The sequence below is a fragment of the Mauremys mutica genome, chromosome 4 (assembly GCF_020497125.1).
Source record: "Mauremys mutica isolate MM-2020 ecotype Southern chromosome 4, ASM2049712v1, whole genome shotgun sequence".
Classification (NCBI taxonomy): Eukaryota; Metazoa; Chordata; order Testudines; family Geoemydidae; genus Mauremys; species Mauremys mutica.
Window position 1 is genome coordinate 161,789,427 of NC_059075.1, and position 26,781 is coordinate 161,816,207.

The 26,781-nt window shown below is 55.9% G+C and overlaps 1 protein-coding gene across 5 annotated transcripts in view; it reads right to left on the reverse strand.

The window, feature by feature from the left end:
* Positions 1-22,871, reverse strand: part of LOC123369757 (histone-lysine N-methyltransferase SETD1A-like) — a 33,210-nt gene extending 10,339 nt beyond the window's left edge. The window contains exons 1-10 of one of the 5 annotated variants that reach the window (XM_045015702.1): positions 22,736-22,871; positions 19,544-19,674; positions 15,566-15,718; positions 7,407-7,505; positions 6,575-6,845; positions 5,313-5,434; positions 4,057-4,280; positions 2,002-3,079; positions 873-1,739; positions 117-293 (exon numbers count right to left, since the gene is read on the reverse strand). In XM_045015702.1, coding sequence (XP_044871637.1) covers positions 117-293; positions 873-1,739; positions 2,002-3,079; positions 4,057-4,280; positions 5,313-5,434; positions 6,575-6,845; positions 7,407-7,505; positions 15,566-15,703 — 2,976 coding nt within the window. In that variant the 5' untranslated portion in view covers positions 15,704-15,718; positions 19,544-19,674; positions 22,736-22,871. Of the gene's footprint in view, positions 1-116; positions 294-872; positions 1,740-2,001; positions 3,080-4,056; positions 4,281-5,312; positions 5,435-6,574; positions 6,846-7,406; positions 7,506-15,565; positions 15,719-19,543; positions 19,675-19,797; positions 20,165-21,060; positions 21,101-22,662; positions 22,686-22,735 lie in introns of those variants that run through there. The other 4 variants (XM_045015704.1, XM_045015703.1, XM_045015705.1 and 1 more) reach the window with 4 other exon arrangements.
* Positions 22,872-26,781: the final 3,910 nt, after the last annotated feature.

The window sequence follows — 26,781 nt, forward strand, 5'->3', positions numbered from 1 at the left end:
GTCCATTCCCCGCCCCCCTGAGCCAGCCAGTCCCACGCCCTGGGACCGGAGCGGAGCCGGCGTCCCCCAAAGGGGAAAGGCCCACGTCCATTCCCAGGCAGTCCAGGCGCATTCACCTTGAAGGACGGGAGCCTGAGCGCCCCACGGAGGCCGGTTCCGAAGCTGAAGCCCTCGAGGCTCACGGTGCCGCCGCTCTTGGCCCAGTCGACCAAGGACAGCAGGGCCGGATCTTTGAGTTTGGTTTTCTCCTTCTCCTCCTCCTTGGCCTGCTGCTTGGCCGCGTTCTGGAAGGGCTGAAGGCAGGAGACCCTATGAGTAACTCTGCCGAGAGCCACCGTGACAAGGCCCCATGTCGGGGGTGGGGGGCTGAGTTCTGCCTTGGGAACGGCACAGGCTGGGGGAGCGCACACTGAACCCAGGAGTCCTGGCTTCCAGCCCCCCCCCCCCCCCGCTCTAACCCACTAGACCCCACTGCCCTCCCAGAACTGGGAAGGGAACCCAGGAGTCCTGGCTCCCAACTCTCACTCCCAGCTCTAACCCACCAGACCCCACTGCCCTCCCAAGGGTGGAACAGAACCCAGGCACGTCCTGACTTCCAGCCCCAACTCCGACACATGGAACCCACCCCCACCTTCGCCAGGGCCTGAGTCAGGAACGGGGCCAAGCCGCGGCTTGCCGCAGTGAGCGGTGGGGACATGGGGAAGTGGGGGGGAGCTAAAAGGGCTGGAGGGGCCCATGGCTGCGGGGTTGGAGGGGCACAATCCTCCAACACCAGCAGGCTGGCGGGGGGGGGGGGTCCCAAAGGGTTGGTGGGGAGGGGCAGATATTGGGGCTGGAGGTTGGGGGAGGCCCCACAGCTCCCGCGCTCTCACCTTGGCCTTCTGCTCCTTGCGCTCCCACCACTTGTCGAAGGTGCTGAAGGCCACGTTCTCCACCATCTTGCGGTTGAGGTCACGCTGCATGATGCTCTTCATCTCCTGCGTCAGGGTGGCCAGGACGCTGTCCACAGTGGAGGCATGTGGGTCGCAGGGCGCCTCCTCCTGGTAGCCCCACGTCGCTGCCCGGTAGTCCAGCAGCCGCTGCGGTTGTGAGGGGGGCGGTGGAGGCGGGGGCTGCTCCGAGCCGGGCGGGGGCTCCTCGGTGCTGGCCGGCTGCTGCAGGAAAAGCTGGTCTCTCGGGAAGTGGCGGCTGTCCTGATCCAGCAGGTAGTGCCCGTAGAGCGGGTGGCTGGCGAACGCTGCCTCCTGGTGGTAGGGGAAGGGCTCTTCGTACTGCCCCTTGCCCTGGCGCAGCTGGTGCAGCCGGCTCAGCATCTGGGTCTGCATCTGGAAGGACATGGGCATCCCACCCCACTGGTTGCCCAGCCGGTTCATCAGCTCCAGGGAGTTAACGAAGTCATAGATGTGGGGGGGAGCAGCCGCCCCAGGTCCTGTGCCCGCGGCGCCGGCCTGCGCCCCGTAGTCCGGGAGGCCCGGCGCCTGCAGGTGGTGGGGCGGCGGGGCCTGGGAGTAGTCGGCCTCGCCTGTCAGGTGGGGCAGGGACACTGACATGAGGGGCTGCAGTGGGTAGGCAGAGGGTGGCTCCGGCGGGTGGGCGAAGGCCGAGACAGCCAGCGGCAGGTGGCCAAGGCCTGCAGGCAACACCGGGAAGTGTGGATCGGCCGGCGCTGACCCCGCGGGCTCCTCCTCCGCCTCCTCCTCCGAGATCTCCATGTCCTCGCCCGATGACTGCTGGGAGGCCTGGGGAAGGAGGCGGGGTTAGGACACGCCCCCGCTGTTCCAGCAACAGGCCCCGCCCTACCCTGACCCCCAGCACTCCCACCCCCACCGTCTCCTCCCCCAGCAAGCCCAACCCTTCCCCTCCCTCTCCAAACCCACATCATCCCCACAAGTCCTGGCTCCCAGCCCCCCTGCTCTAATCCACTGGATCCCACCCCCCTCCCACAACTGCTGATAGAACCCTGGAGTCCTGACCTCCCAGCCCCCAGGAGCAGCATCTCACCCTGTCCTGCCCGTTGGCCTTGGGCGACTCTACCCCGGCGTCCGGAGCTGGCACCACATCCTCAAAGCTGGTGGGCAGGGGTGGGGGCGGGGTGCAGGGCCCATGCGGTTCTGCCCCCTTGGCCCCCGCCTTGCCCCCTTCCTCCTCCTCTTCCTCCGTGTCTGAATTGAGGAAGGAGAACTTGGATCTTTGCTCCTTCAGCAGCATCTCGATGCGCGAGTCCAGGCTGCTGTGCTGGGCAAACGGGACGCTCTCATTGGTGGTCTCTGGCGCCGGGGAGCCCAAACGGGCCGGCGAGGCCTGGGGGGCCGGCGATTGGGCCTGATCGTCGGTGCTGGCAGCCGCAGGGCTGGGCTCTTCCTTGCTTTCCTGAGCCAGAAACTCCGTGGGGGGCAGGGAGTTGGCAGCGAAGGTCTCGGCCGTGGGCAGCAGCCGGTAATCCTGGTCACAGGGGTGTGGCTCCGGGGGCAGCGGGAAGGGCTCGGGGGGGGCCGGGTAGGGAGGGTAGATGGCACCGGGGGCTGCGAAGGGCTCCGCTTGCTGGCCAAAGCTGTGGCTGTTCTGGAAGAGCGTCGCATCCGGCGTGGCGGGAGCCACGGGGTAAGCAGCTGCCGTGGTGGAAGCGGAGGAGGAGGAGGAGGAGGAAGAGGAGGAGGAGGAAGAAGAGGAAGAGGAGGAGGAGGAGGAGGAGGAGGAGGGAGCAGGGGTGGGATCGTCCCGCTGGGGGCGCTCCCGGTGCCGAGAGTGGTAACTGGAGTCCTCTCTTTGGTGGGAGCGGTGGGCGGAGGAAGAGGAGGAGTGGTGGGAGGACGAGCGTCCCTCGGAGGAGTGGCGGCGCTGGTAGCGCCCGCCTGCCCCCTCGAACTGCTGGCTGTAGGGCGAGTAGTGGGGGTCGCTGGGGCGGTAGTGCGAGGAGGAGGGGGCAGCGGCGGCGGCGGCAGCCGTGGAGGAAGAGGAGGAGGAGGAGGAGGAGGAGTAGTGCCGGCGGGAGTACGACTCCGGGTAGCTGTTCTCATGCCTGCGGGACTTGTAGGAGGTCGGCTCCGGGTGATAGCTGGAGTAGCTGGGCGTGCCTTGCCTAGGAGACGGGGGCGGGGGAGACACGGGCAGTGAAATCCGGGCACCGCAGGAACAGCTGTTAGACCCACCGCCGCTCGCGCTGAGCTGCAACCACTGCTGGGGTGGGGCAGCTGGATCACAGCCACACACAACGCCGCACAGGGCTGGCTCATCCAGCACTGACATACTGAGGCCAGCCCTTACTGCCAGGGGAGAGCGGCATCTACTGAGACCCCGCCTCGCAGCACAGCGCCCCCTAGTGCCGCACCGGGGCCAGCCCTTACTGCCAGGGGAGAGCAGCATCTACTGAGGCCCTGCCCCGCAGCACAGCGCCCCCTAGCGCCGCACCGGGGCCAGGGGAGAGCACCCCTTACTGAGGCCCTGCCCTGCTCCCTGCAGCACAGCGCCCCCTAGTGCCGTGCTGGGGCCAGCCCAAACTACCAGGGGAGAGCGCCCCCTGCTGATCCCAGCTCCCTGCAGCACAGCGCCCCCTAGCGCCGCACCGGGGCCAGCCCTTCCTGCCAGGGGAGAGTGGCATCTACTGAGGCCCTGCACCGCAGCACAGCGCCCCCTAGCGCCGCACTGGGGCCAGCCCAAACTGCCAGGTGAGAGCGCCCCCTGCTGATCCCAGCGCCCCCTAGTGCCGCACTGGGGCCAGTCTTGGCTGCCAGGCGAGAGCGGCCCCTACTGAGGCCCCGCCTCGCAGCACAGAGCCCCCTAGCGCTGCACTGGGGCCGGGAAGACTGCACCCTGCCCTACAACACAGCGCCCCCGAGCGCCGCACGGGGGCCAGCCCTGACTCCCAGGGGATAGCGCCCCCTACTGAGGCCCTGCCCTGCTCCCTGCAGCACAGCGCCCCCTAGCGCCACACTGGGGCACTGGGGCCAGAACTGACTGCCGGGGAAAGCGCCCACCCTGCTCCCTGCCGCAGCTCCAGCCCAGCTGCCTGGCGTGAGCGCCAGTGCCCGGGTCCAGCAGAGAGTGCAGAGCAGGTACCTGCTGGAGTAGGCCGAGTCTTGGGAATACGGCGTTCCTCCTCGGGGGGTGTGCGGGGTCCCCTGGGACGACTGGGGGGTAAACTGACCATAGAACGAGGGGGTATCCTGGCGAGCACTGGAGTATGGGGTGTCCTGAGAGCAAGGGGTCCCATTGCCGGGCGTCGAACCCACAGTGCTGCCTGAGTAGGAGGAGTCGGTGGACTGGCGCCGTCGGGACTCTGACTACAAGAGGAAGGAAGAGAAGTTTAAAGACATCTGGTACCTCTGGGGCGGGGCAGCTGGGAATCGCCACGCAGCGACACCGCATGGGGACGGCTCACCCGGCTCTGAGATGCAGCCACCTCTGGGGCGGGGCAGCTGGGAATCGCCACGCAGCGACACCGCATGGGGGCGGCTCGCCCGGCTCTGAGATGCAGCCACCTCTGGGGCGGGGCAGCTGGGAATCGCCACGCAGCGACACCGCATGGGGGCGGCTCGCCCGGCTCTGAGATGCAGCCACCTCTGGGGCGGGGCAGCTGGGAATCGCCACGCAGCGACACCGCATGGGGGCGGCTCGCCCGGCTCTGAGATGCAGCCACCTCTGGGGCGGGGCAGCTGGGAATCGCCACGCAGCGACACCGCATGGGGGCGGCTTGCCCGGCTCTGAGATGCAGCCACCTCTGGGGCGGGGCAGCTGGGAATCGCCACGCAGCGACACCGCATGGAGACGGCTCACCCGGCTCTGAGATGCAGCCACCTCTGGGGCGGGGCAGCTGGGAATCGCCACGCAGCGACACCGCATGGGGGCGGCTCGCCCGGCTCTGAGATGCAGCCACCTCTGGGGCGGGGCAGCTGGGAATCGCCACGCAGCGACACCGCATGGGGGCGGCTCGCCCGGCTCTGAGATGCAGCCACCTCTGGGGCGGGGCAGCTGGGGAACAGCCACACACAGCACTGCACAGGGATGGCTTGCCAGGTACTCAGATGCAGCCACCTCTGAGGAGGAGCATCTGAGGGACAGCTGCACAGTGCTCACCCAGTGGTGAGATGCAGCCAGCTCTGGGGCGGTGCTGCAGGATAACGGCTGCACACAACGCTGCACAGGGATGGTTTGCCTGGAGCGGAGATGCAGCCACCTCTTGGGCAGCTGGAGAACATTTGTAGCTCTGACAAGTCAGGCTACTTATTCCCATTCCTAGACCTGGACGTCGGTGCCTGAATCTGAGACGTGGAGTAAGAGCCTGGCTCCCAGCCCACCCCGCCAGCCTCCTGTACCGTCTCAGCCTGGGCCACAGGCGCTGGGAATTTCTCACTCAGAGATTTGCCCCCGGTGGGAACAGTCTGAGGGGTGTAGGAGCCGTTGACGATCAGCTCATAGTACTTCATCCGCTGCTGTCCTGCAGGGGCAGGGAGAGAGCACATTTGAGAGAACATGGTCAGGCTTGGTAATTCTAGCAGACGATTCATGATGCAGCCGCTTCTGGGGCAGAGCGCAACAGCGGTACCAAATATAACTCCATGGCACCCACCCCGTTTTTCCAGGCTGCTGACAGAACTGCTCAGCTAGGGTGGAAAGACAGAGTGGGATTCTTAGGGGAACAGGAAGCCAGGTGGATACAGAATCCTGGCACACCTGGGGTCATTTACGGAATGGGGATGACACAAGGATGAGTGAAAGGTGGGAGCAACCAGCCATCCTTTGTCCCAGCAGCTTCCCCCGGAAGGAAGCTGGGGCTTAAGCTGGGTCACCCTGCTGGCCGTCTTATCTCTGCTACCCTATGGCTGCCCCCTTGATCACTCCCCACGGCACCATTAACTTTCCTGAAGACTGAGCTGCTTTAGTCTAAAGCCTCTGGGCTCTGTATAGGGGTGTATGGGCACAGACCACCAGCCCTCTGGCCCGAAATGATGACACACTACCGGTGCAAGGGTCCGATTTGGGATTTCCCTCTGTTGTCACACAAAGAGGAGCCAGCTGCCCCAGGATCCCAGCAGAGAAAACCAGCCCCAATGGGGAGATGCCAGGGGTCGGAGAGGAGAAGCACTCTCTGACCCCAAGGAGGAGGTATTTAAAATACAAGCCACCTCCTGCAGAGGATGCTTCCCAGGTGACTGGATGGTGACAAGATGCTCTAGCCGACAAGAGCTGTGGGCTGGAGGCAGGAAGCCCAGGGCCTGGGTTATCCAGGAGGTCAGACCAGATGCAGGCTCTGCATTGCGAACAGCACCTAAGGGTCCCCTGCCCTCCCCCCTTCTGCGAGTGCAGCCACCCCTGCCACGTGGGGGGTCTTTGACCTAACAGATTTCGGCCACGATGCTTAGAAAGTTGTTGGCAGCCTGTTGCCAGTTAAGGGCCCAGATCCCCAGCTGGGGCACTGAGAGAAGAGCCCCCCCTGCTGAGCCCCTGACACGGCTACATTGTCTTAGTTCCCATTGGCTTTGAAGGAGCGACAGTGATTTGCACCGGCTGGGGCAATGAACCGCAATGGGGAGCATGGGGCCCGAGGGGAGGGGAGGGCTCCAGGCGGGGTCGGTACCTTTGATGTCCAGCTGGGCGTGGATGATGTTGCCCATGACTGTGGTGTTATGCAGGTTCTTGACGGTCTCCTTGGCTCCGCGCGTGCTGGTGAACAGCACCTTGGCCAGGCCCAGGTGCTTGCGGTTCTTGGGGTTGTAGAGAATCTCGATCTCCTCGATCTCCCCGTACTTCTTGCACATCTCGGCCAGGAAGGGCTCCTTGATGTTGTCATTCAGCCGGGCGAAGGTCACCTCCTTCAGCGGGATCTGCCCGATGTAGAACTCGTCCAGCTGCCACCGGGCAGAGGGGAGAGATCAGCACCCCCCCTCCAGGCAGGGGGAATGGGACCTGGGGCCTTTCCCCTCTACAGCGCGCTGGCTCCAATCCAGCCCCAGGGTGGGGGTCTAGCTGGCTTGGGGACAGGGAATGGGCCCATCTAGGGGGCATCAGCTGTGATCCAGCACCAGGACAAGGGGACTGACTGGCTGGCTCAAGTGGTGGGGAATGGGAAACAGGGCCTTTCCCCTCTAGGAGACGCTGGTTCCCATCCAGCCCGTGTTGGGGACTGGCTGGCTCAGGAGGTAGGGAATGGGACACAGGGCCCTTCCCCTCTAGGGGGCGCTGGCTCCGACGCAGGCCCATGTGGGGAGAATCCCATCTACCCCTCTTCCCTACACAGCAACCCCCAGTGGCCAAAAGGCTCTGGAAGGTGGCTAGATCCCAGCAGACATCCAGATGGGAATGGCCTAGCTGAAGGATTAGTAGCCGCTGCAGTAACGTCCCTGGGGCTGGCTCGGGGAGCTTGCTGCCATGCTGGGGAGCTGAGACCAGGCAAACCCCGCCCTGCTTACCTTGAACTTAGGAACAGGGAGCGACAGGTCTCTGTGCTTGGACCATATCCTGCGTGGCCGGGGGTCCCGTACGTCACCCACAGGAGGATATCCTGAATCCTGGGGGAGAAGGAAGACAGGTTAGCTGGAGGTTACCTTGCAAAGGACCTCAGTGGGTGGCTGCACCAGAAAGATATGGGTGTTAGGACTCCTGGGTTCTACCCCAGGCTCTGGGAGCAGAGTGGGGGCTAATGGCTAGAACACGGGGCCGGGAGCCAGGACTCCTGGGTTCAGTTCCCCTGCTCTCTGGATTGCCTAGGACACAAGACAGCACTCCTGTTTGAACAAGGGCGTGCAATAATTACCCCTAGCTCTGAAGTCACACACTCTCATAAATCCCAGAACACTTTACAAAGGAAGTCAGGCTCACTAGCCCCATTTTACAGAAGGGGAAAACAAGCACAGTGGGAGACAGTGACTTGCCCAGGGTCACCCAACAAGCCAGTGGCAGAGCCAGGAGTAACACTCAGGTCTCCTGAATCCCAGCCCAGCGCTCTACTCACTAGGCTATGCTACCATAACATCCAACCTTCATTTTAAAATGCCAGGGATGGAGAATCTACCATAGCCCTTGGTAAACTGTTCCAACAGTGAATTCCCCTCACTTATGCCTTATTTCCAGTCTGACTGTGTCTAGTTTCCACTTCCAGCCACTGGATTGTGTTAGACCTTTGTCTGATAGATTGCAGGGCCCATTGTCAAATGTCTGTTCCCAATGGAGAAACTTACAGCAAGGCTCATGGGAATCAGATTTTTATCTGCAAATGTCGCTTTCGCTGTACGCACACAAACTGACAAAAAAATATTTCCTTCAATAATAATCGAAATTTACATATTGGCAAAGTAAGAAAAACGCTGCTTGAGAGTTTTTTTGACATGTGATGCTGACAAATGTGTGTTTGAACGGTCATAAACCTTGAACCTTTTGAATGTCAGCGTCTACTGTGAAATAATTATTGTTCCCACCCCCCATAACTTTACCCGCAACTGTGAAAATCTAAATTGATAAAAATCGAAAGATCTGCTTTAAAATAAACATGGATCTTATCCATCATAATTATACAAAAAGAAAACCTGACTTCTGCTAAGCCTACTTACAGATGGTTACCCCTTCCCTTTCCCCCGGGGTGGATTTCCCTGCATTTGTTTTAACATGGGGGAATGGCTTTACTCTCGTATAGTACTCTTTACACACTGTAGAAGGATGGCTGTGTTCTCAATCGGCATCCTGCGCATCTCTAGGGGCTAATGTTTGTTTCACAGAGGCAAAATCAGAGCCCTAATCTAGAGAAGTCAAGTTCTCAGCTGCAGCACGCAGGGCTCATCCTCTTATTAAGGGCTCTGGGGAGGGCAATAGGTCAGGTTAATCAAGGATTTTTATCTGAGGTTGCTACTGTTATTGTTATTCCTACTGGCTGTCATGAGCAACTTGAAACCTCGTCAATTTCAGAAGTGGTTTCACAGAGGAACTCTGAATCAGATTGCTAGGTTATGTGGTTTCCCAACCGTGCTACATAGATTCATAGATTCCAGAAGGGATCATTGTGATCGTCTAGTCTGGCCTCCTTCGTAACACAGGCAATAGAACTCCCCTAAAAGAATTCCTAGAGCAGATCTTTTAGAAAAACCATCCAACCTTGATTTTAAAATGGTCAGTGATGGGGAATCCACCACGACCCCTGCTGAATTGTTCCAATGGTTAATTACTCTCACTGTTAAAAATGTACCCTTTAGAAAGGGGTTTCTCTCCCCTCCCTGCTGCTGTGGGAAAGGCGCCAATAAAAACAAGAGCCAGGAAAAGGGCCTGTCAAGGAAGGGAGTGAAACTGACCAGACATAAAGCGATCAAATGAAGGCTGGGAAGGGACATGATTGCTCTCTCTCTATATATAATCTATAGGGGACATGCTGTTATTTACATATGGGATCTCAGCAATCAGATACCACATGTATATAATCTATCCCCTACCCCAATATGTTATGTTATATAAATATGAACAATCCGGGGATAGATTATATCTATATACAGGCTCTGATTGCTCAGATTATATATTATACAATCTATCCCCATCCCACGATTATATGTATAATCAGATACCCTATACATACTATATACATGGGGGGCGGGGGGATTTGACTGAGGTTGCTTTTAGATATACAGCAGGGGTGGCCAACCTGTGGCTCCGGAGCCACATGCGGCTCTTCAGAAGTTAATATTATCACTTATGTTCTTATTCGGCTCCTTGTATAGGCACCGACTCCGGGGCTGGAGCTACTTTCCAGTGTGCTGGGGGGGGTGCTCACGGCTCAATCCCTGGCTCTGCCCCCACTTCGCCCCTTTCCCTGAGCCTGCCGTGCCCTCGCTCCCCCCCTCCGCCCCCCGACCCTCCTGCACACCACCAAACAGCTGATCGCCGGGGCTGCTGGTGGTGGGTGGGAGGCGCTGGGAGCAGGGTAGGGGAGCTGATGCGAGGCTGCTGACGGATTACTGTGGCTCTTTGGCAATGTACATTGGTAAGTTCTGGCTCCTTCTCAGGCTCAGGCTGGCCACCCCTGATATACAGTGTTTCTTTAGGCAGAGATTTTGATGCAATGCACAGTTAGCCTGTGGAATTCACTGCTCTGGGGCCAAGAGCTTGGCAAAATTCTAAGAAGGCCAGAAGATCCATGGTTATAGCAGTAAATATTCAACAGACAGGAGTTTTGCATGGGATATAAACCCTCATGCAAGAGGGTGCAGGCTCTGATGGGGGCTAGGAAGAAATCTGCCCAAGGGGGGCAGGTTATTCCAGAATTGTCCCCTTCCTCTGAAGCAGCTGGTGTTGGCCACTGTTGGAGAAGGGACAGCAACCTAGAGGGGACTGTCAGTCTGACTTGGGGTGGCAGGATACCAGGCTAGATGGGCACACGGGGCTGATCTGAGGAGGTGGGATACCAACCTGGATGGGCCCACAGGGTTGATCTGGAGCAGCAGGGATGGGGGCAGGTGATCTAGATGGGCCCATGTGTCTGATCCAGGGCAGCAGGGAGGGGGTGGGATACTAAACGAGACTGGCCCATGGGTTTGATCCAGGGTGGAAGGGAGGAGGTGTGTATTGGACTAGATGGGCCCATGGGCCTGATCCAGGGTGGCATGGAAAGGGCAGGATACCAAGCTAAATGGGCCCGTGGGGGTCTGATCTGGGCGGGTCAGGGATGGGGAGCAGGATATCAGGCTAGATGGGCCCATGGGTCCAATCTGTGGTGGGCAATTATGTTTCTAATTACGCATTTGGTTTGAAACCTGTAGCAAAATCTTATCTCTTTGGCCATTGGCAACCACCTAGGGATAAAGGGTTGCCATAGAAAAAAAATCTCAAGAATAAATTGCACAAGACCGTTGAGTTTCAGCTGTGGGGGGACAGACAGACTGGATCAGCTCCATGGGTCCATCTACCCTGGCTCCCTGTCCCCTCTCTATCCTCCTGGGTCAGACTCATGGGCACATCTAAATCAGCATCACACCTGCTCCCTGTCTCGCTGGATCAGAGCCATCTAGCCTGGGCTCCTGTCCCCACACGCTTTGGAGAAAAGGGTCTGGCAGACTGGCGGTGGGTTCTGCTCAATTCTGCTGCTGCACAGAGATCTGTGCCATGGGTTTTTAAGCCACACCACTTGTCAGTTATATAAATCTAAATAAAAAATCCTGCGAGGTACAATTACGAGGTAACTTGCCCATAGGTCTATATTGTGGTCGGACCTAAAAGCCAGAGTCACGGCCCAGGCCCCCACTGTGCTAGGTGCTGTACAAAGACAGAATAAAAAGAGGCTCCTGCCCCAGAGAGCTTATGATCGAAGTACAAGACAAGAGACAACAGGTGAAGACAGACAGACAGGCAGATGGGGGAGTACACTGAGCCAGGATGGTGAGCAGGGCACACCTTTTTGTCAGCATCACGACAAAGGGGAATTTTGAGGAGGGATTTTAAGGACAATGGGGCAGCTTTGCAGCTGTTTATGGGCAGCTCCTCGCAGACAGCAGGGGTAGCCTGGGAGAAAGCCCCAAAGTGCCTGTTTAAAAACATAACAAGTGAGCAGTGGAGGCCATGGGCCGACCAGCAGCAGGAGCAGACATCTCAGAAGCAAATGAGACAGCCTAGATTGGGTGGGGACCGGCCGTGGAAGGGGAAAGCAGCAGTTTATATTTGATGCGATGGAGAAGGGGGGGCTAATGTAGGGATGCAAAGTGCGGGGTGACACAGGCAAAGCGATGGGCTTGGAGAACTATCTTTGCAGCAGCGTTCTGAATGCACATGAGCACGGAAAGACTGCATTTGTCAAGGCCAGAGACGAGGACACTGCAACGATCCAGAGGAAATGATGAGAGCCTAAGGGTTGGGTTTCTTCCTCACCTGGAGCAAGCAGAAATTGGCATCTGCCTGATATATCAGGGTTTATACGTCCTCTCTAAGAAAATGTGTCACAGATCCACAGGGTCTGGTCTATGCCCCAGCCTGTGTCCAGTCCCTGGGGAGTGACCCTTTTACAGGCCCAAACCCCACAGGTTCACAAAGTTCCATGGCGGCAGGCTCACAGCCTCCATGAGTGGGCCTTCGGCACCAGCAATCCCACTCCCTCCTCATGGCTCCCTGCAGCAAATCCAGCCTGTGGGAGGCTGGTACTGGGCCCCTTCCTGTGGATAAAAATCAATGGGTTTTTTTTGTTTTTGTTTTTTTAAATCAGATTTATTTGATTTAAATCTGATTTTTTTTGCTGAAGTGCTTTTTGAGGAAAACACCTATCTAAAGACAGTTTTAATAACGATACATTATAGCTCAGATATCTCCTCATGGAATAGGGATTACAAATTCTAACTCTATAGTATGAGACAATATATTCATGTCATGTTTAAGCAAAGTTTTGTAAATGAGTTCCAATAGTTCATGGATTAGGGATCCCACAGGCTTCTGTAGAGATTATTTAGGTTAATCTTTCTATCTACCCACTGGGACACAGTGCTTAGTCTAGATGATACCAGCAGAGATGCTTAGTTTTGCAGTTCCCAAACTGTGGATTTGTGTCTCCAGAGGTAACTTGCTTGTTAACAGCAAAAACGATGTTAAATAAATATAGAGAAGTGAGAAATAACAGACCTCAACCTTATTGCCCCTCTGCAAATGTGTGTACAGAGAGTCAATCCCTTACCTCTCTCAAAAAGTGCAAAGTTTCAGAAAGTTCAGTGAATAGAAGGTTGTTGGGGGTGGAATAGATCTGGCCAAGGAGAAGTCTGGAGATAAATGTGAGAAGGGAGGGACAGGCAGTAGAAACAAAAGTGAAACTGTTTGAGCAGCATATTCTAGAAGTCTTGAGGTCTTTCTGAGTGTAGCCTTCACTGATTTGAGATCTACCATGCCGTTCTCTCCCTAGAAGGGAAAACCTATAATGGCAGCAGGCCGTAAGAGAGACCCAGTTTGGGAATATTTTAATGAAGTTCCTCTACCTGTGGGTAAGACAGGCATGCGTGCAAAATGCAAACAGTGCAACAAAGAAATGCACGGCCTGGTTGCCTGAATGAAACATCATCATGAGAAGCGCTCCTTCTCAGGAGGAAGCTGCGTTGAAGATGATGAAAGGAATATGTCTGAACATGCAGGATCTTCAGGTTGGTAACAACCAACAAGGACGCACTTTAACGTAGAAATCCATGATTAAATCAAGTCTTCCTGACTAGTGATTTAAATCATGATTTAGACCAAATCCACCCTGGGGCCCCTCCAGGGCGCAAGGCTCCCAGTCAGTATATGCAGCGACACAAACAGCCTTTTCAAAACCAAGTAATTTATTAGTCACCTGGCTACAGCATCTGATAGTCCTGAGGTTAGCGCAAACAGGCAGAAGTTAAGCCCTAGTCCATTCTAGCTAAGCCAGTGCCACGAGTCAGCCCAGCAGTGAGAGATTCTCGCTGTCACTTTGTCCATCCAGGTGACAGCAGCTGGGGCTAGGAACACAGGGTGACGGCTGCCCCTCGGAGCCTGCCTGCAGAAAGGCAGGCCTGGCGAGAGGACTGCCTCATTTGGCTGCCAGCGATGGACTTAGGGTGGCATGAGCCCAGACAGGGCAGAGCACTGACTTCTCTGGTACTCTACAGAGCCCAGGTGGCATGGAAGAGTTTATCTGGGACTTTGGGTACCCCTGATCTAGCCAGAGGGCTACCCCACCGCAGTGTGGAAGGCATCAGAGGCTGAGCGGATCAGCTGGAGACTAGGAGGGAAACCGAGGGAGAGCCACCGTCATGCCAAACTAGCCATGGAAAAATGTTACACTGATCCAGGAGGGGGGCTGCTTAGTGCTAATGCCAGGCAAAATGTTGATCGGCTCCATGTTTTCTTGAGCTGCCATGTCTCTGTCTGGAGTCACCTGTTGTCTCTTGTCTTGTACTTAGCTTGGCAGCTCTAAGGGGCGGGGACTGTTGTGTCTGTGCAGTGCCTAGCACCATGGGGTCTTGGGCCAGGACTGGGCTCCTACGTGCTACCGTAATACACCTAATAAATCACAGACAGCCCCTAGCACAACAGCCACCTGGTCCAGGACTGGGCTCCTAGAGGTTATGGTGACATAAATAACTACAGCGTCACGCACTTTGTAGCTTCTGTCAGCCAAGCACAATGCCCCCCCAGGGGCTCCTGACATCCCACCTCCGACCAAGATCTCCAGATAGTCCCCTCTCACCCCCCATATTTCAGGGACTCCTGGCAACCCCCCACCCCCAGTGCTGTGTCTCTCCCCTGCTTCCCCCCTCCAATCTTCCGATGCCAGGGGCTAGGTACGTCCCGCATCTACAAGAGGCTCTTTGTATCCCATGGCCCCCCATTCCTCTGATGCTAGGGGTTGTGTCCCACATTCCCCTCTTCCCCATACCATGGCTGTGTCTCCCCTCCCCACCGATAGCAGGGGCTCTGTGCCCGCCCCCCATGCCTCCTGTGCCATATACCGGGGGTTGCGTGTGCCCCTCCATGTCCCACAGGGGCAGGCCCACAGGGAAAACCACCATGGCCTGCAGTTCAGCAAGAGGGTACGAAAGAGTGTGATGCCGGGGAGAGGAGAGCTGGGGGCACACGCTCTCTAAAGAGGGCTGGGAGCACAGAAAGAGGCCTGGGAAACGGGACCGTATGGACTGGCGAGAAGATAGCCCCGTTATTCACGGCCCCCAGGGCCGGCCTGGTTGCCACCTAGCATGAGGGCGCAACAATCACTGCTAGTGCGGGAGGCTGAAGGGAGCGAGCAGAGGGCTAGGAGCCGGCTGACCGGCGAATGAAGACAGCCTCTGAGAGGAAGGGCAAGGATAGGTTTGGGAGTGTTTGGATCGCTGGCTTATACCCCAAAAGGAGGTAGATTTGGGGAGCGCTGGGAGCCGGATGACAAACTGAAGGGGAAACTGAGGCAGGGTAGGGCTTTAACAGACATCATGGGAACAATTCTCCTGCTGAGATCTGCAAAAGGTTTTTACAAGTCATCACCCACCCTCGTGTTTTATTGGCTTCAACGCGTGTCCCCGGTGCAGGGCAGCGAGGTACATCAGGAACACACGCACGGTCAGGATGGGGAAAGGAGCAACAGGACTTGATAGGCACAGCACCACTTAACGCCTTGTGGTTTACAACTTGGCCACAATGATATGACAGCAGGTGCCACCGCTTTGTGCTTCAGCAGCCCTTTTCACGAGCAGACCCAGTGTGCTTTATCCAGCGCAATCAGTGACCCTCACAAACCCGTCACCGAGCTTTAGCCCTATTTTACACATGAAGAAACTGAGACACAGGGAGGGACGTACCCTAAGTTACACAATGAGACAGAAGGAGGGGAATAGAACCCAGGAGTCCTGGCTCCCAGCCCCCCTGCTCTAACTCACTAGACCCCCACCCCCCTCCCAGAGTCCTTGCTCTCAACCTCCACTGCTCTGACGTATTAGCCCACAGGAAGAGGTGAGCAAGTGCTGTCCAGGGTGGGCCTATGCAGTGGGCTAGCACCAGATACTGCCCCAGGCAGAAGGGGAGGGAAGAAGGCTACCCCTTCTCTGTTGGCCAGCCCCCAGCCCCCCAAAGCAGGCAGTGAAGCCCCACTGCCAGCCATGCCTGGACTCACGGGGGCGCTGAAGTGGACTCCATCGTAGCGGTAGACTTTCTGCGGGGCCCGCCGCAGCGCCGGGTCAATGACGAGCTTGTAGCTTCTCCACTGGAAGTTGGGGGCTTTCTGGATGTCACCCCCACTTTCCTGATCCATTATGACTCATTTAAACTGAGAGGGAGATAGAGAGGAGAAAAACCACTATCAGCCATGTAGTATAAACACAGAGTACCCCCCGCTGGCCACCTCTGGGACTCCTCTGCCACACTGCTCGCATCTCCCTCAATCCCAGACACCTCCAGGTCCAGAGAGGAAAGCACCTCTCTAGCCACCCCACCAGACACCCCCCCCCACCAGGAGGGCCCCTCGATCCCAGCAAGCTGGAGACCAACTAGGCTAGAGTCAAGATTCACCAGGGTTACTGGGGAAGCCGGAAGGATTTCAGAGCGTTCCAAGCCAGAAAGTCCCACTAGATGATCGAGTCTGGCCTCTTGTATAGCATGGACCAATCAGTTTCACCCGGTTCCCCCTGTGCTGAGCCCACTGACCTGGGTTAGACCCAGTCCTCGGGAGGCTAAACTAGAGCCCTTCTACCCAACGACAAGTGCTGGGTCCAGATCAGGTGGGAAAACAACCCGCCCCTCTCGGGCTCAAGTCGGACCGGCTCTCCTCCTGCCACAGGGTTGGCACGAAGGCGACTGTATGCCCTGTTCCTGCTGGCCGCCCGCCACCTCGCTGCACTGTGGGCTTGGATCTGGTTTAAAAGTTAGGCCTGAGCAGATTCTAGACTCAGCCGTTGTGAGAACAGGAAAGATTGAGGGGGTAATAATGCTGGGCTAGATGGACCCAGGGGTCTGATCTGGGATGGCAGGGAGGGGGCAGGATACCGGGCTAGATGGGCCCAGGGGTCTGATCCGGGATGGCAGGGAGGGGGCAGGATACCGGGCTAGATGGGCCAAGGGGTCTGATCTAGTGTGGTCAGGGATTGGGGTTGGATACTGAGGCCTCTGCAATGGCAGGGAATTGATTAGGTGAGTCGTGCAGAGATGATCTCATCAGGTGATCCACACCCTATGCTGCAGATGGAGACAAACCCCACACCCTCACCCCAAGGTTCCTGCCAGTCTGACCCAGAGGAAATTCCTTCCAGATCAGGAACCTGGTGAGCCAGAGCCCACCAGCCATGCAGCTAACCATGGCGAGCTGAGTGAAGCAGGGAGTTCATGACCATTGTCAATCGGTGTTTGAACAGCATCAAAGCCAAGCATGGGGGGGAATTCTTTAGGGTGGGAAAAGAGAACTAGAAGCATCAAGGAAATTCAGGAAAACGTAGGTCAAGTCTTAGGAAATATTTCCCATGAGAGAGGAGTCTAATAACTGATGTTCTCATCTCTCTCACAGGAAAGGACAGGAGCCTCCTCGCTTTGGAGACCAGAAATTAAGAGCCCTGGGTAATAGCCTGTGGGGGACAATCCCACCCCGGGTGAGGAGGGCCTGGATGGGGTGACTCCATCTCTGCTGGGGGAACAGCCAGCGGGGGACGAGCAAGCTGGACCAGCTCTCATCAGTCTAGGCTTTTCCTAGGCCCTGGCATGGGATCGCAAACAGTCTCTAACCTCCCCTGCTTGGCCCAGGTGACATCAGCTCGCTTGCAGGAGCCAGGGGAATCTGGTCCTTTCCTCTACCTGTAAACTGGGGCTCTTGTGAATAGATCCAATTACAGCAACTGCCTGCCTTGGAACTGGTGGGTGGGTTACAAACATGCCTATTAGTCCCTTAACTTTCACTAAAAAGAGTTTGCCTATACAGACATCGCCTGGCACGGAGATGCAGCTGCCTCTGGGGAGAGGTAGCTAGGTAACAGCTGCATAGTGATGCCTCACCTGGTGTTGAGACGCAGCCACTCTGGGGCAGGGCAGCTGGGGAACACCCATGCTGCAAATGCCACACAGAGATCTCTAGTCCAGCGTTGAGAAACTCAGCTACCCCAGTCCAGAGGTGGCTGTAACAGCCGTACAATGCCCCACAGGGATGGCTCGCCTGGCACTGAGATGCAGCCACCTCTGGGGTGGAGCAACTGGATAACAGCTGCACAGTGGCGCTGTATAGGGATAGCTTGCCTGGTGCTCAGATGGAGCAATTTCTGGGGTGGGGCAACTGGATAACAGTCACACCACATAGAGATCACTTGTCTGGCACTGAATTGCAGCCATCTCTTGGGTACGGCAGCAGGGTAACAGTGCATAATTTAGGACAGGAAGTGTAGAAAAATCCCATGTCCTCATGAAATTGCAAGAGGACTGTTAGGAGGACAACATGGAATTTGCCCAGGAAAGTCATGACACACAGAGCTACACCTTCACGTGTACCCATGAACACTGCACACTTTGAAGCCAAAACGGCAGAGGGGCAGAAGATACCAAGTGGGCTGGGGTCGACAGAGTCCTTCAGGTCTATGTCCTCATCTCAACACACTGGACACCAAGACAGAGTTCATGAGTTACACACACGCTGAGGGGAGCAGTAGAAGTTCAATCACCCTGCTTTTTCCAGCCACAATCAGCCCAGCCCTTATAGCAGCTGTAAAGAGTCAGATACAAATTTAGACGTCAGATCTGGAGACTGAGTGCGCACAGTGGGTATAATCTGGGCACTGGCAAGGCAGGCCACCCCAAATCCCCACAGAGCTTATAGGGGATCCGTTTAGAGATCTGGGTTGTTACCAGCACCCCCAGGCTAGAGTGGGGACCATACAAAGAGCAGCACTTCCGTTTCAGTGCGTGTCACTAGTGGTGCGCCCTGACTTCCATCCTGAACCCCTCAACTCCCTGCTCCACAACCCCCCTAAAGATCAGAATATTCTGTCGATTTTCTACCTCTCCGGAATTTTGCACTAAAACAGCCCAGTTGTTCTTAATGATACTCTCCCACCCATGTGTATGTATATTAAATATATCTGGCACTATAACGTCACATCTGTGAGAGCCACCAACTGAGGATTCCCCCTGGAAAGCTGCGGGTGGGGGAGGATCCCCCTGGGGTATTTTCCAGAGTTCCAAGAAGCCATCTATACCGCCAGGAAATCAAGCAATGCAACCCAGGGCAGCAGATCTGAGCTTAGAAACGTTATCACTTATAGAGAGATAGCATGTGGAGAGCCCCATGCAGGACTGGAGGGTCTCTGCCCCTGGGCTGGGTGCCCTCCCAATGAAGATCACGGACTCCCAGTGCACCGGGTGCCACGCAGACACACAGGGAGAGACAGTCCCTTCCCCAAACCACTCACAGCCTAGACAGAAACGGCCAGAACAGAGATGGGAGGCTATTGTTGTGCTGGGCGTCTCAAAGACCCCCCACCTTGAGCAAAATTGGGGTTCCCCCATCGTGCTGGGAGCCGCACAGATGCCCCCATCCCGATCCCATGGGGCATCGCTACATGAATGCAGATGTGCAAACCCAGTCCGGCACTGCAAGATACCTTCGCAAACAGTGCCTTGTCTGAGTACCATCCTACACAGGACATGCTAGGCACGATCAGACGGGGCAACACCCACTCCTGCCCCTTGGGAAGGAAGGTGTGTGTTAGGGTGACCAGCTAGCAAGTGTGAAAAATTGGGACAGGAGGTGGAGGGTAATAGGTGCCTATATAAGAAAAAGCCCCAAATATCGGGACTGTCCCTATAAAATCGGGACATCTGGTCACCCTAATGTCTGTGCATCCCCAGGGCAGGCACAGCCTGGGCAGTGGGAGGGAGAGCACAGGTACAGAAGCCTGATTCCTGCCAGCAGGGGACAACACTACACACTACACACACACACTTCCCTCCAGCAGGAGACAGAGCTACACACCCACAGGGCTCCAATTCCTCCAGCAGGGGGCAGTACCATCCACCCACCCTGATTCCCTCAAGCCGGAATTCCCAACCCCGCCAGTGTGCCTCAGCCCAGCCCAGAAAATCAAATCCAGTTCGGTAGGAGATAGGTATGAAATCGTACCTGTTATGGATGATTTGTTTTGGGCTCTTGATAGCAACGAAAGAAGACGTGTGTCTGTAAATGCGGCAGGCTTCTTTCCAATGCAACGGGGCAGATGTTTAGTCCATAACGCTGAGTGGAGCCTCAAAGAACTGGGAAGGAAGCAAAGGAAATGGGGGTCAGCCTCAGAGAAATAAAGAGTGACGGGGGGGGGGGGGGGTTATGCAGTGTATTACAGAGGATGCATCCAGAACATACAAACAGTGGTGCCCTACCATGTGAGGGGGCAACTGTACTGGAGTCAGGACTCCTGGGTCCTATCCCCAGATCTGGAAGGGGAGTGAGATCTAGTGGGTTTGACAGGAAGGGCTGGGAGGCAGGACTCCTGGGTTCAATTCCAAGCTCCTGTATGATATCAGAGTTTCCAACCTACTTGTCTACCAGCAAAAATAAATTAAAAAAATGAAGAGATTCAAAAGACAAAACTGAAACCCAGGTTAAAAGTTATTTCACGATCTGGCATCTGCGACCTGATCGAACCCTCTCAAGCCAGCTGCTGAGAAGGGCAGGCTCATAAGATAGGTAAGACAGCACTACGGTGATGGGCTGCAGCATGAAACCCTAAAACAGGCCTCTGGCAGTAGAGAGCTCTCCAGAGGCCAGCTCCGAATTTTATAAAGCCGCCGTTTCCAAAGCGTCTCTAAACCTGGAAGCTGTAATGCAGGACAGCAGCTCGCTCTTCTACGGCCCCCTTCACCCAAAACGCTAACCTAGCCAGCCCCATTACCATCCCTGCTTTAGGTGTGAGGAACCAGAGGCACAAAGTGGCAGAGTCAAAGCTATGCAGCAGATCAATGGCAGAGCCAAAAAAGAACCAGGGATTCCTGACTCCCGGCCTCCACCTCCTTTCATCATTATAGAGCAAACCCACTTCCAGAGCTGGAAACCGGAGTCCAGACTCCGAGCCCCCCTGCTCTAACCGACCCGACCCCACTCCCCTCCTAGAACCAGGGCAGAACCCAGAAGCTCGGACTCCCAGTCCCCCACCTCCAACCACTCTAGTGTCTGCAGCCTCTGCCTACAGGACAGCAGCTCTCGCAAAGCACAGCCAGCCAGGGCAGGCCTATGGCAGGAGCCAAAGCAGGGGTAACTGTGCTACCACCACCACCACCAAGGGGGTAAATGAAGTCAGCCTGGAGCAGGTACCCAGTGAGAGGGCAGGGGGAGACAGGGACCTTCCATCTGAGCCCACAGGGAGCTGGCGGGGAGCGGGCAGTGCCCCGGGATCACACCCCAGACTGGCACTAAAGCCAAGGAATGAAGGGGACAAAGTCCACTCCTGCTTTTACTTTGGTGCCCACTGTGAGCTCCAGGGATGCCACCTGGTATAACTCTCCCCCTCCCCCCCAGCACTGCCCGTATCCTTAAACTCAGGGCCCAGGCATCACCCTTGCCCCACGTCCCACCCGGAGCGCTCGGCAGCTCCCTCCCACTGGCAGGGCCCTTCCCCAACCCAGCACCACGTAGGGCACCCTCACCCCACAGGCTTTTCCCACTTCAGTGTCCCCTGTCGTCCCCCCCATCTGCAGCAGGCCTTCCCCTCAGGTCTCCCCCCTTGTGTCCCTATCCCCCTCCCCTCAATTCCCCCTCCACCCAACTCCTATGACCTCCCGATCTCCCCCATCCCAGGGGCTTCCCCCACCTTAGTGCTTCCCTTAGATTCCACCCCCCCCCCCATCTCTCCGATCCTCTCACCCCACCCCCTATCAGGAGCCTCAGCTCCCCGTCCCCTTCCAATGGTCTCCTCAGCTCCCCCCAAGATCTCTACCACTCAGGACCCCTCCCCGGGGCCTCCCCCACCACGTCATCTCCCCCACGTTCCCCATCCCAGTTCACCGCTAATCCTTGCCGAACTCCCAAAACCAACCTCTCAACTCCCTCCTCAACTCCCCCATTTTCCCCACACTCCCATATGCCCCCCCCATCACCTTCCTCCCCCACGGGCCTCCCAGCTCCCCTCCCCTCAGGTGACCCCTGCCTCCCCCCTCAGCTCCCTCCCCTTTTTTGAGCCTGTCCCCTCAGAAACCCCCAAAGACCACCCCCTCAGCTCCCCCCCCGAGCCCTTCCCCAAACCCCCCAGCTTCCACCCCTGAGCCCTCCCTTTCCAGGGGACGCCCAGTCTCCCCAGAGACCTCAGCTCCCCCGCCCCACCCCCCACACCCCTAGAGAACCACTTCTCCGAGCCTCCCTCCCCCACCCAGCCAGGGGCCCCCAGAGACATCAGCTCCCCCTCCCCCCACACCCCTGGAGAACCTCTTCCCTGAGCCTCCCTCCCCCACCCAACCAGGGGGGCCCCAGAGACCTCAGCTCCCCCTCCCCCCACACCCCTGGAGAACCACTTCTCCGAGCCTCCCTCCCCCACCCAACCAGGGGCCCCCCAGAGACCTCAGCTCCCCCTCCCCCCACACCCCTGGAGAACCTCTTCTCCGAGCCTCCCTCCCCCACCCAACCAGGGGGGCCCCAGAGACCTCAGCTCCCCCTCCCCCCACACCCCTGGAGAACCTCTTCTCCGAGCCTCCCTCCCCCACCCAACCAGGGGCCCCCCAGAGACCTCAGCTCCCCCTCCCCCCACACCCCTGGAGAACCTCTTCTCCGAGCCTCCCTCCCCCACCCAACCAGGGGGGCCCCAGAGACCTCAGCTCCCCCGCCCCCCACGCCCCTAGAGAACCTCTTCCCTGAGCCACCCTCCCCCCCAACCAGGGCCCCCCCAGAGACCTCAGCCCCCCCGCCCCCCACGACCCGCGAGACCAACTTCTCCGAGCCTCCCTCCCCCACCCAACCAGGGGGGCCCCAGAGACCTCCCCTCCCCCTCCCCCCACACCCCTAGAGAACCTCTTCCCTGAGCCTCCCTCCCCCACCCAACCAGGGGGGCCCCAGAGACCTCCCCTCCCCCTCCCCCCACACCCCTAGAGAACCTCTTCCCTGAGCCTCCCTCCCCCCCGAACCAGGGCCCCCCCCCAGAGACCTCAGCTCCCCCCTCCCCCCCCCAGCATCCTCTCCCCCAGCCGCCCCTCAGGGGACCCCGCCCCCCCTCAGCCCATCCCCCGGCTGTAACCGTCCCCCCGCGCGCCGCTCCTCACCCGCCGCCCGGCCCGGCCCCGCCCCGCCCCGCCCCCCTCGGGTCCCCGCGCGCGCGCCCCCCGCCGCGCTCACCTCGCTGCTCCCGGCCCCTCCCCCCCCGCGCGCGCGGCCTCCTCGCTCGGCGAACAGGGGGGGCCCGCTACTGCCGCTGCCGCCGCCGCAGACAGGGAGAGGGGGCGGGGCCAACGGCCGACGTCCCGTCGGCTCGCGCGAGAGTTCCCGCCGCCTCGCTCCCCCCCTCCACTCCTGTCTCCGGCTCTGTGTGTTCGCCTCCGCACTTTCGACGCCGGAAATAAGAACTACTCGCCTCCGCTAGAGGGGGACTCTGGCTGTAAAGCCGCCCTCCTCCCTCTCTCTCGTTCTATAGTGGGGCGATTATTTCTCTCTCTCTCTCTCACCCCAAGCTCGGGAGCGGTGACGAATCCGCGGAAGAGAAACCGCAGCTAGCCCCACAGAAGGGAAGGAGAGAGGCGCATTTTCGCCGCGGAATGGCCTAAATTTAAATATATTTACATAATAAATCGTAACGTAGCGGAGGGGGCAAAAGGAAGAACGCGAGTCGCTCTGATGCACCGCGCTATTTTTTTTGAAGGGGATAATTGGAGATAGAAGAATTGAATCAGCTCTGGTGAAATCGCAGCTAGTTCCTAGAGGGAATGTAGGACCTCAGAACTTTCGTCATGAGATGGAATAAAAATTAAAACATTTAAATGAGTAATTACAACGTTAGTAACATGTAAAAGGAGGAAAGAAATGTCCCCCGGGTCATATTATTTTTAAAGATGGGGAGAATGGTATGTTCACGGAACGAATCTGGACTAGCGAAATCGCAGCTAGGGGAAGAGAGTGTTATTTGACTCCAGCACTTTCGCCATAGCGGTGCAATGTATTTAAGGTTTCAGAGTAGCAGCCGTGTTAGTCTGTATCCGCAAAAAAAATCAGGAGTATAGTCTTTAAGGTGCCACAAGTACTCCTGTTTTTTTTCAATGTATTTAAATACATCTAAATATTTAATTACAGCGGCATAGAAAAGCCAACAGGAGGCAAATGAGCCCTGTCCCACCTCCCATTGGCTCATAATACTTTTATAAAGGGGAGAATGGGAGAGGCAGGATTGAATCTACTTTGGTGACATCATAGCTTGTTCCTAGGCAAGAAAGGAGGAATTATTCAAACTGCACTTTCGCCAGATGACGGAATATATTTAAATCTATATTTAATAATTTATTACACAATTGTAGGAAATCCAATAAAAGGAATTAAATCCATATTGGGGAAATAGGAGATTGAGGAAGGGAGGGGAAACCTAGTAGTTTATTTGTGCCCCACACTTTCGTCATATGATTAAATATATTTTATTACTTTTACATAATTGTTTATACCGTAAGAACAGAGCCAATAGGATGAAAATGACCCCATCCTCCAAAAAAAATCACCATATTATTTGTGCGGAGGGAAATGAGAGGTTCAAGTATTTAATCTGCTTTGGCAAAATGTCAGCTAATTCCATAGAAGGGAGGGTGGGAAAAGAGAGTCGGTTATTCACACCTTGCACTTTCACTATGAAATAGAAGTTTAAATATATTAAAGTACAATGCTAGATCAGAATCAGAGGGAGGCAAATGAGTCCATTGATTACATAATATTATTTAAAAGGAAGTAATTGGATATCACAGGATTGAATCTGCATACGCGAAATCACAGCGAGTTCCAGTGGCTGGGGGAATCCTAGGGGATTGATTTGTCTACCGCACTTTCGCCACGGGGTGCAACAAATTATGATACATTCAAATAAATAACTTCCTCCCTTTAAAAGGTCACGAATAGGAGAGGAATCAGCTCCTGAATTAACATATTATTTAATTTTAAAGGTTATGCCGAATCTGCTAAAGCCAACTACAGCTGGAGCCAAGTAGAAATGAAAGGAAGAAGGAGAAAAAAAACGACTCTCTCATCCGCTGCCAGCACTTTTGTCACAGGGTAGAAAAATCATTTAATTAAAGTTAAACAACATCAGAGAGCAGAAATTCAACCACTACTTCACTAACTTTTTTTTAAGGCCAAGGGTAAATTGTGCGGAATCTACACAGCTAATCCATCACCTGACATTTTTCCCCTAAGGAAGGCAGTAAAAAAAACAGTGACTCACCTTCAGCACTTTCTTCATTGTGCAAAATGTAAATAAATTGAAATAAATATAAGTAATTAATAAAACCATCCAAAATCTCATGAGATGCCAAATAAAATGCTAATTTATCAAGGCTGATTTTTTGTTATGTACTTGATAGAGGAGAAGCGGGAGTCTGTTGAATCTGCTGGTGCCCTTCCATAGGCTCAATTACAACTTCCTGAGACCTATCTTGTGCCCTCTGGGACCAATTTTGCACCCTGTGACCTATCTTTTGATAGCCGAAAGCACTTTCAAAACAACAATTAATTACCAGTCTCCCTATTTTTTTAATCAGCCCCACCCATTCACATTTAGAGGAGTAGTCCTTTGATTACAAATGGTTCAATATATTTCCACATGTAGTTTTCACAAGTGTTGAATCTACTGTCCTCAATGCACATACCTGTTGCAGCATTGCCATAAGGAGTAAACACAGCACTGAATGCAAGGAGATGCTCGAGGTGCCTCTAGCTAGTCTCCTCCTTAATGTACATATGTTATACCAGTCCCCCTAGACACCCACCAGCAAGCTGCATTCTGAGTCCTGCCCATCTTTATTTAGTGGGTGGGGTAATAAACTCATTGTACCCAAGATTTGCCACCAATAGGCATATTAACATTGCACAGGGACAATATGCAGATAGCACCCACAGATGCCCCCCCCCAGCAGATTCAACCACACGTTAGGGGTGGGACATGTATAAATAAGTCTTGTTGCCACATAAAGGTGGATGGAGCATAGATGGAGAAGGCCATGCCCACTTATTAACAAAAGTGACCCTCCTAACCAGCCGCTGACCCTGGTGTAGCGCTAAAGGCCACTTAGTGGTCTTTGTCCTTTACTAACCTCCCTATTTAACTCAAACACCTGCCAACCACTGGTGAGAAAAGTTTGTTATGTGAAATACCCAACATGGTTTCAATTTAAGGTTATGACAGCCCTAATCCATCTCTCTGGGGACTCCTAGGAGACTCCCGGCCAACAGGGGTAGGCAAAGTACAGTTTGTTCCAAGACTAAAGTGACATGAATTACAAAACTCCGTCAGGGCTTGTGTATGCAGAGGAAGGCAGCAACAAAAAAAAAAAAGTGATACACACATAGGGTGACCAGATTGCAAATGTGAAAAATCAGGACAAGGGTGGGGGATAGCTCAGTGGTTTGAGTATTGGCCTGCTAACCCCAGGGTTGTGAGTTCAATCCTTGAGGGGGCCATTTAGGGAACTGGGGTAAAAAACTGTCTGGCCCTGCTTTGAGCAGGGGGTTGGACTAGATACCTCCTGAGGTCCCTTCCAACTGATATTCTAATAGGCACCTATATAAGAAAAAGCCCCAAATGTCAGGACAGTTCCTATAAAATCAGGACATCTGGTTACCCTACACAAACACATTGTGACAATCATTCTTGTGGTGAAGCCACCAGACAGAACTGGGGTCTCCGCTCATCTCCCCCACAGCCTCCCTCTGGGACTTTAGCCCAATCACTGAATCTCTCTGGGCCTCAGTTTCCCTATCTGTGAAGTGGGAAGAATGATCCTACCTTGATCTATTTATAACACAAGCTCCCTGGGACACAGATTGTCTCTGCAGTATAACAGGGATCCTGATCTCAGTCAGGGGCCGTAGGAAAACACAGCATGACAAAGAATGAGAGGAAGTAGAAATAACTAATAGCAACACTGTATTTGATTTTCCTTGTTGCCGGTCACCTCGCCAATCACCTGGTGTAAATGACTCACTTCCCCCACCAGAGGGCAGCAGTCACCCAGATATTTCAGACCTACCTTAAAACCATCTTGCCACCCACAAACTTTTCTGCCCTTTGGGGTTCCCTCTGGCCCTGAGCCAGCTGGTTCCCAGCCAGAGGCCGGGATGGGAGCTGGCATCCCCCAGAGGGGAAAGGCCCCAGGCCCGTTCCTCAGCCCCTGGAGCCAGCCAGTCCCCTGCCC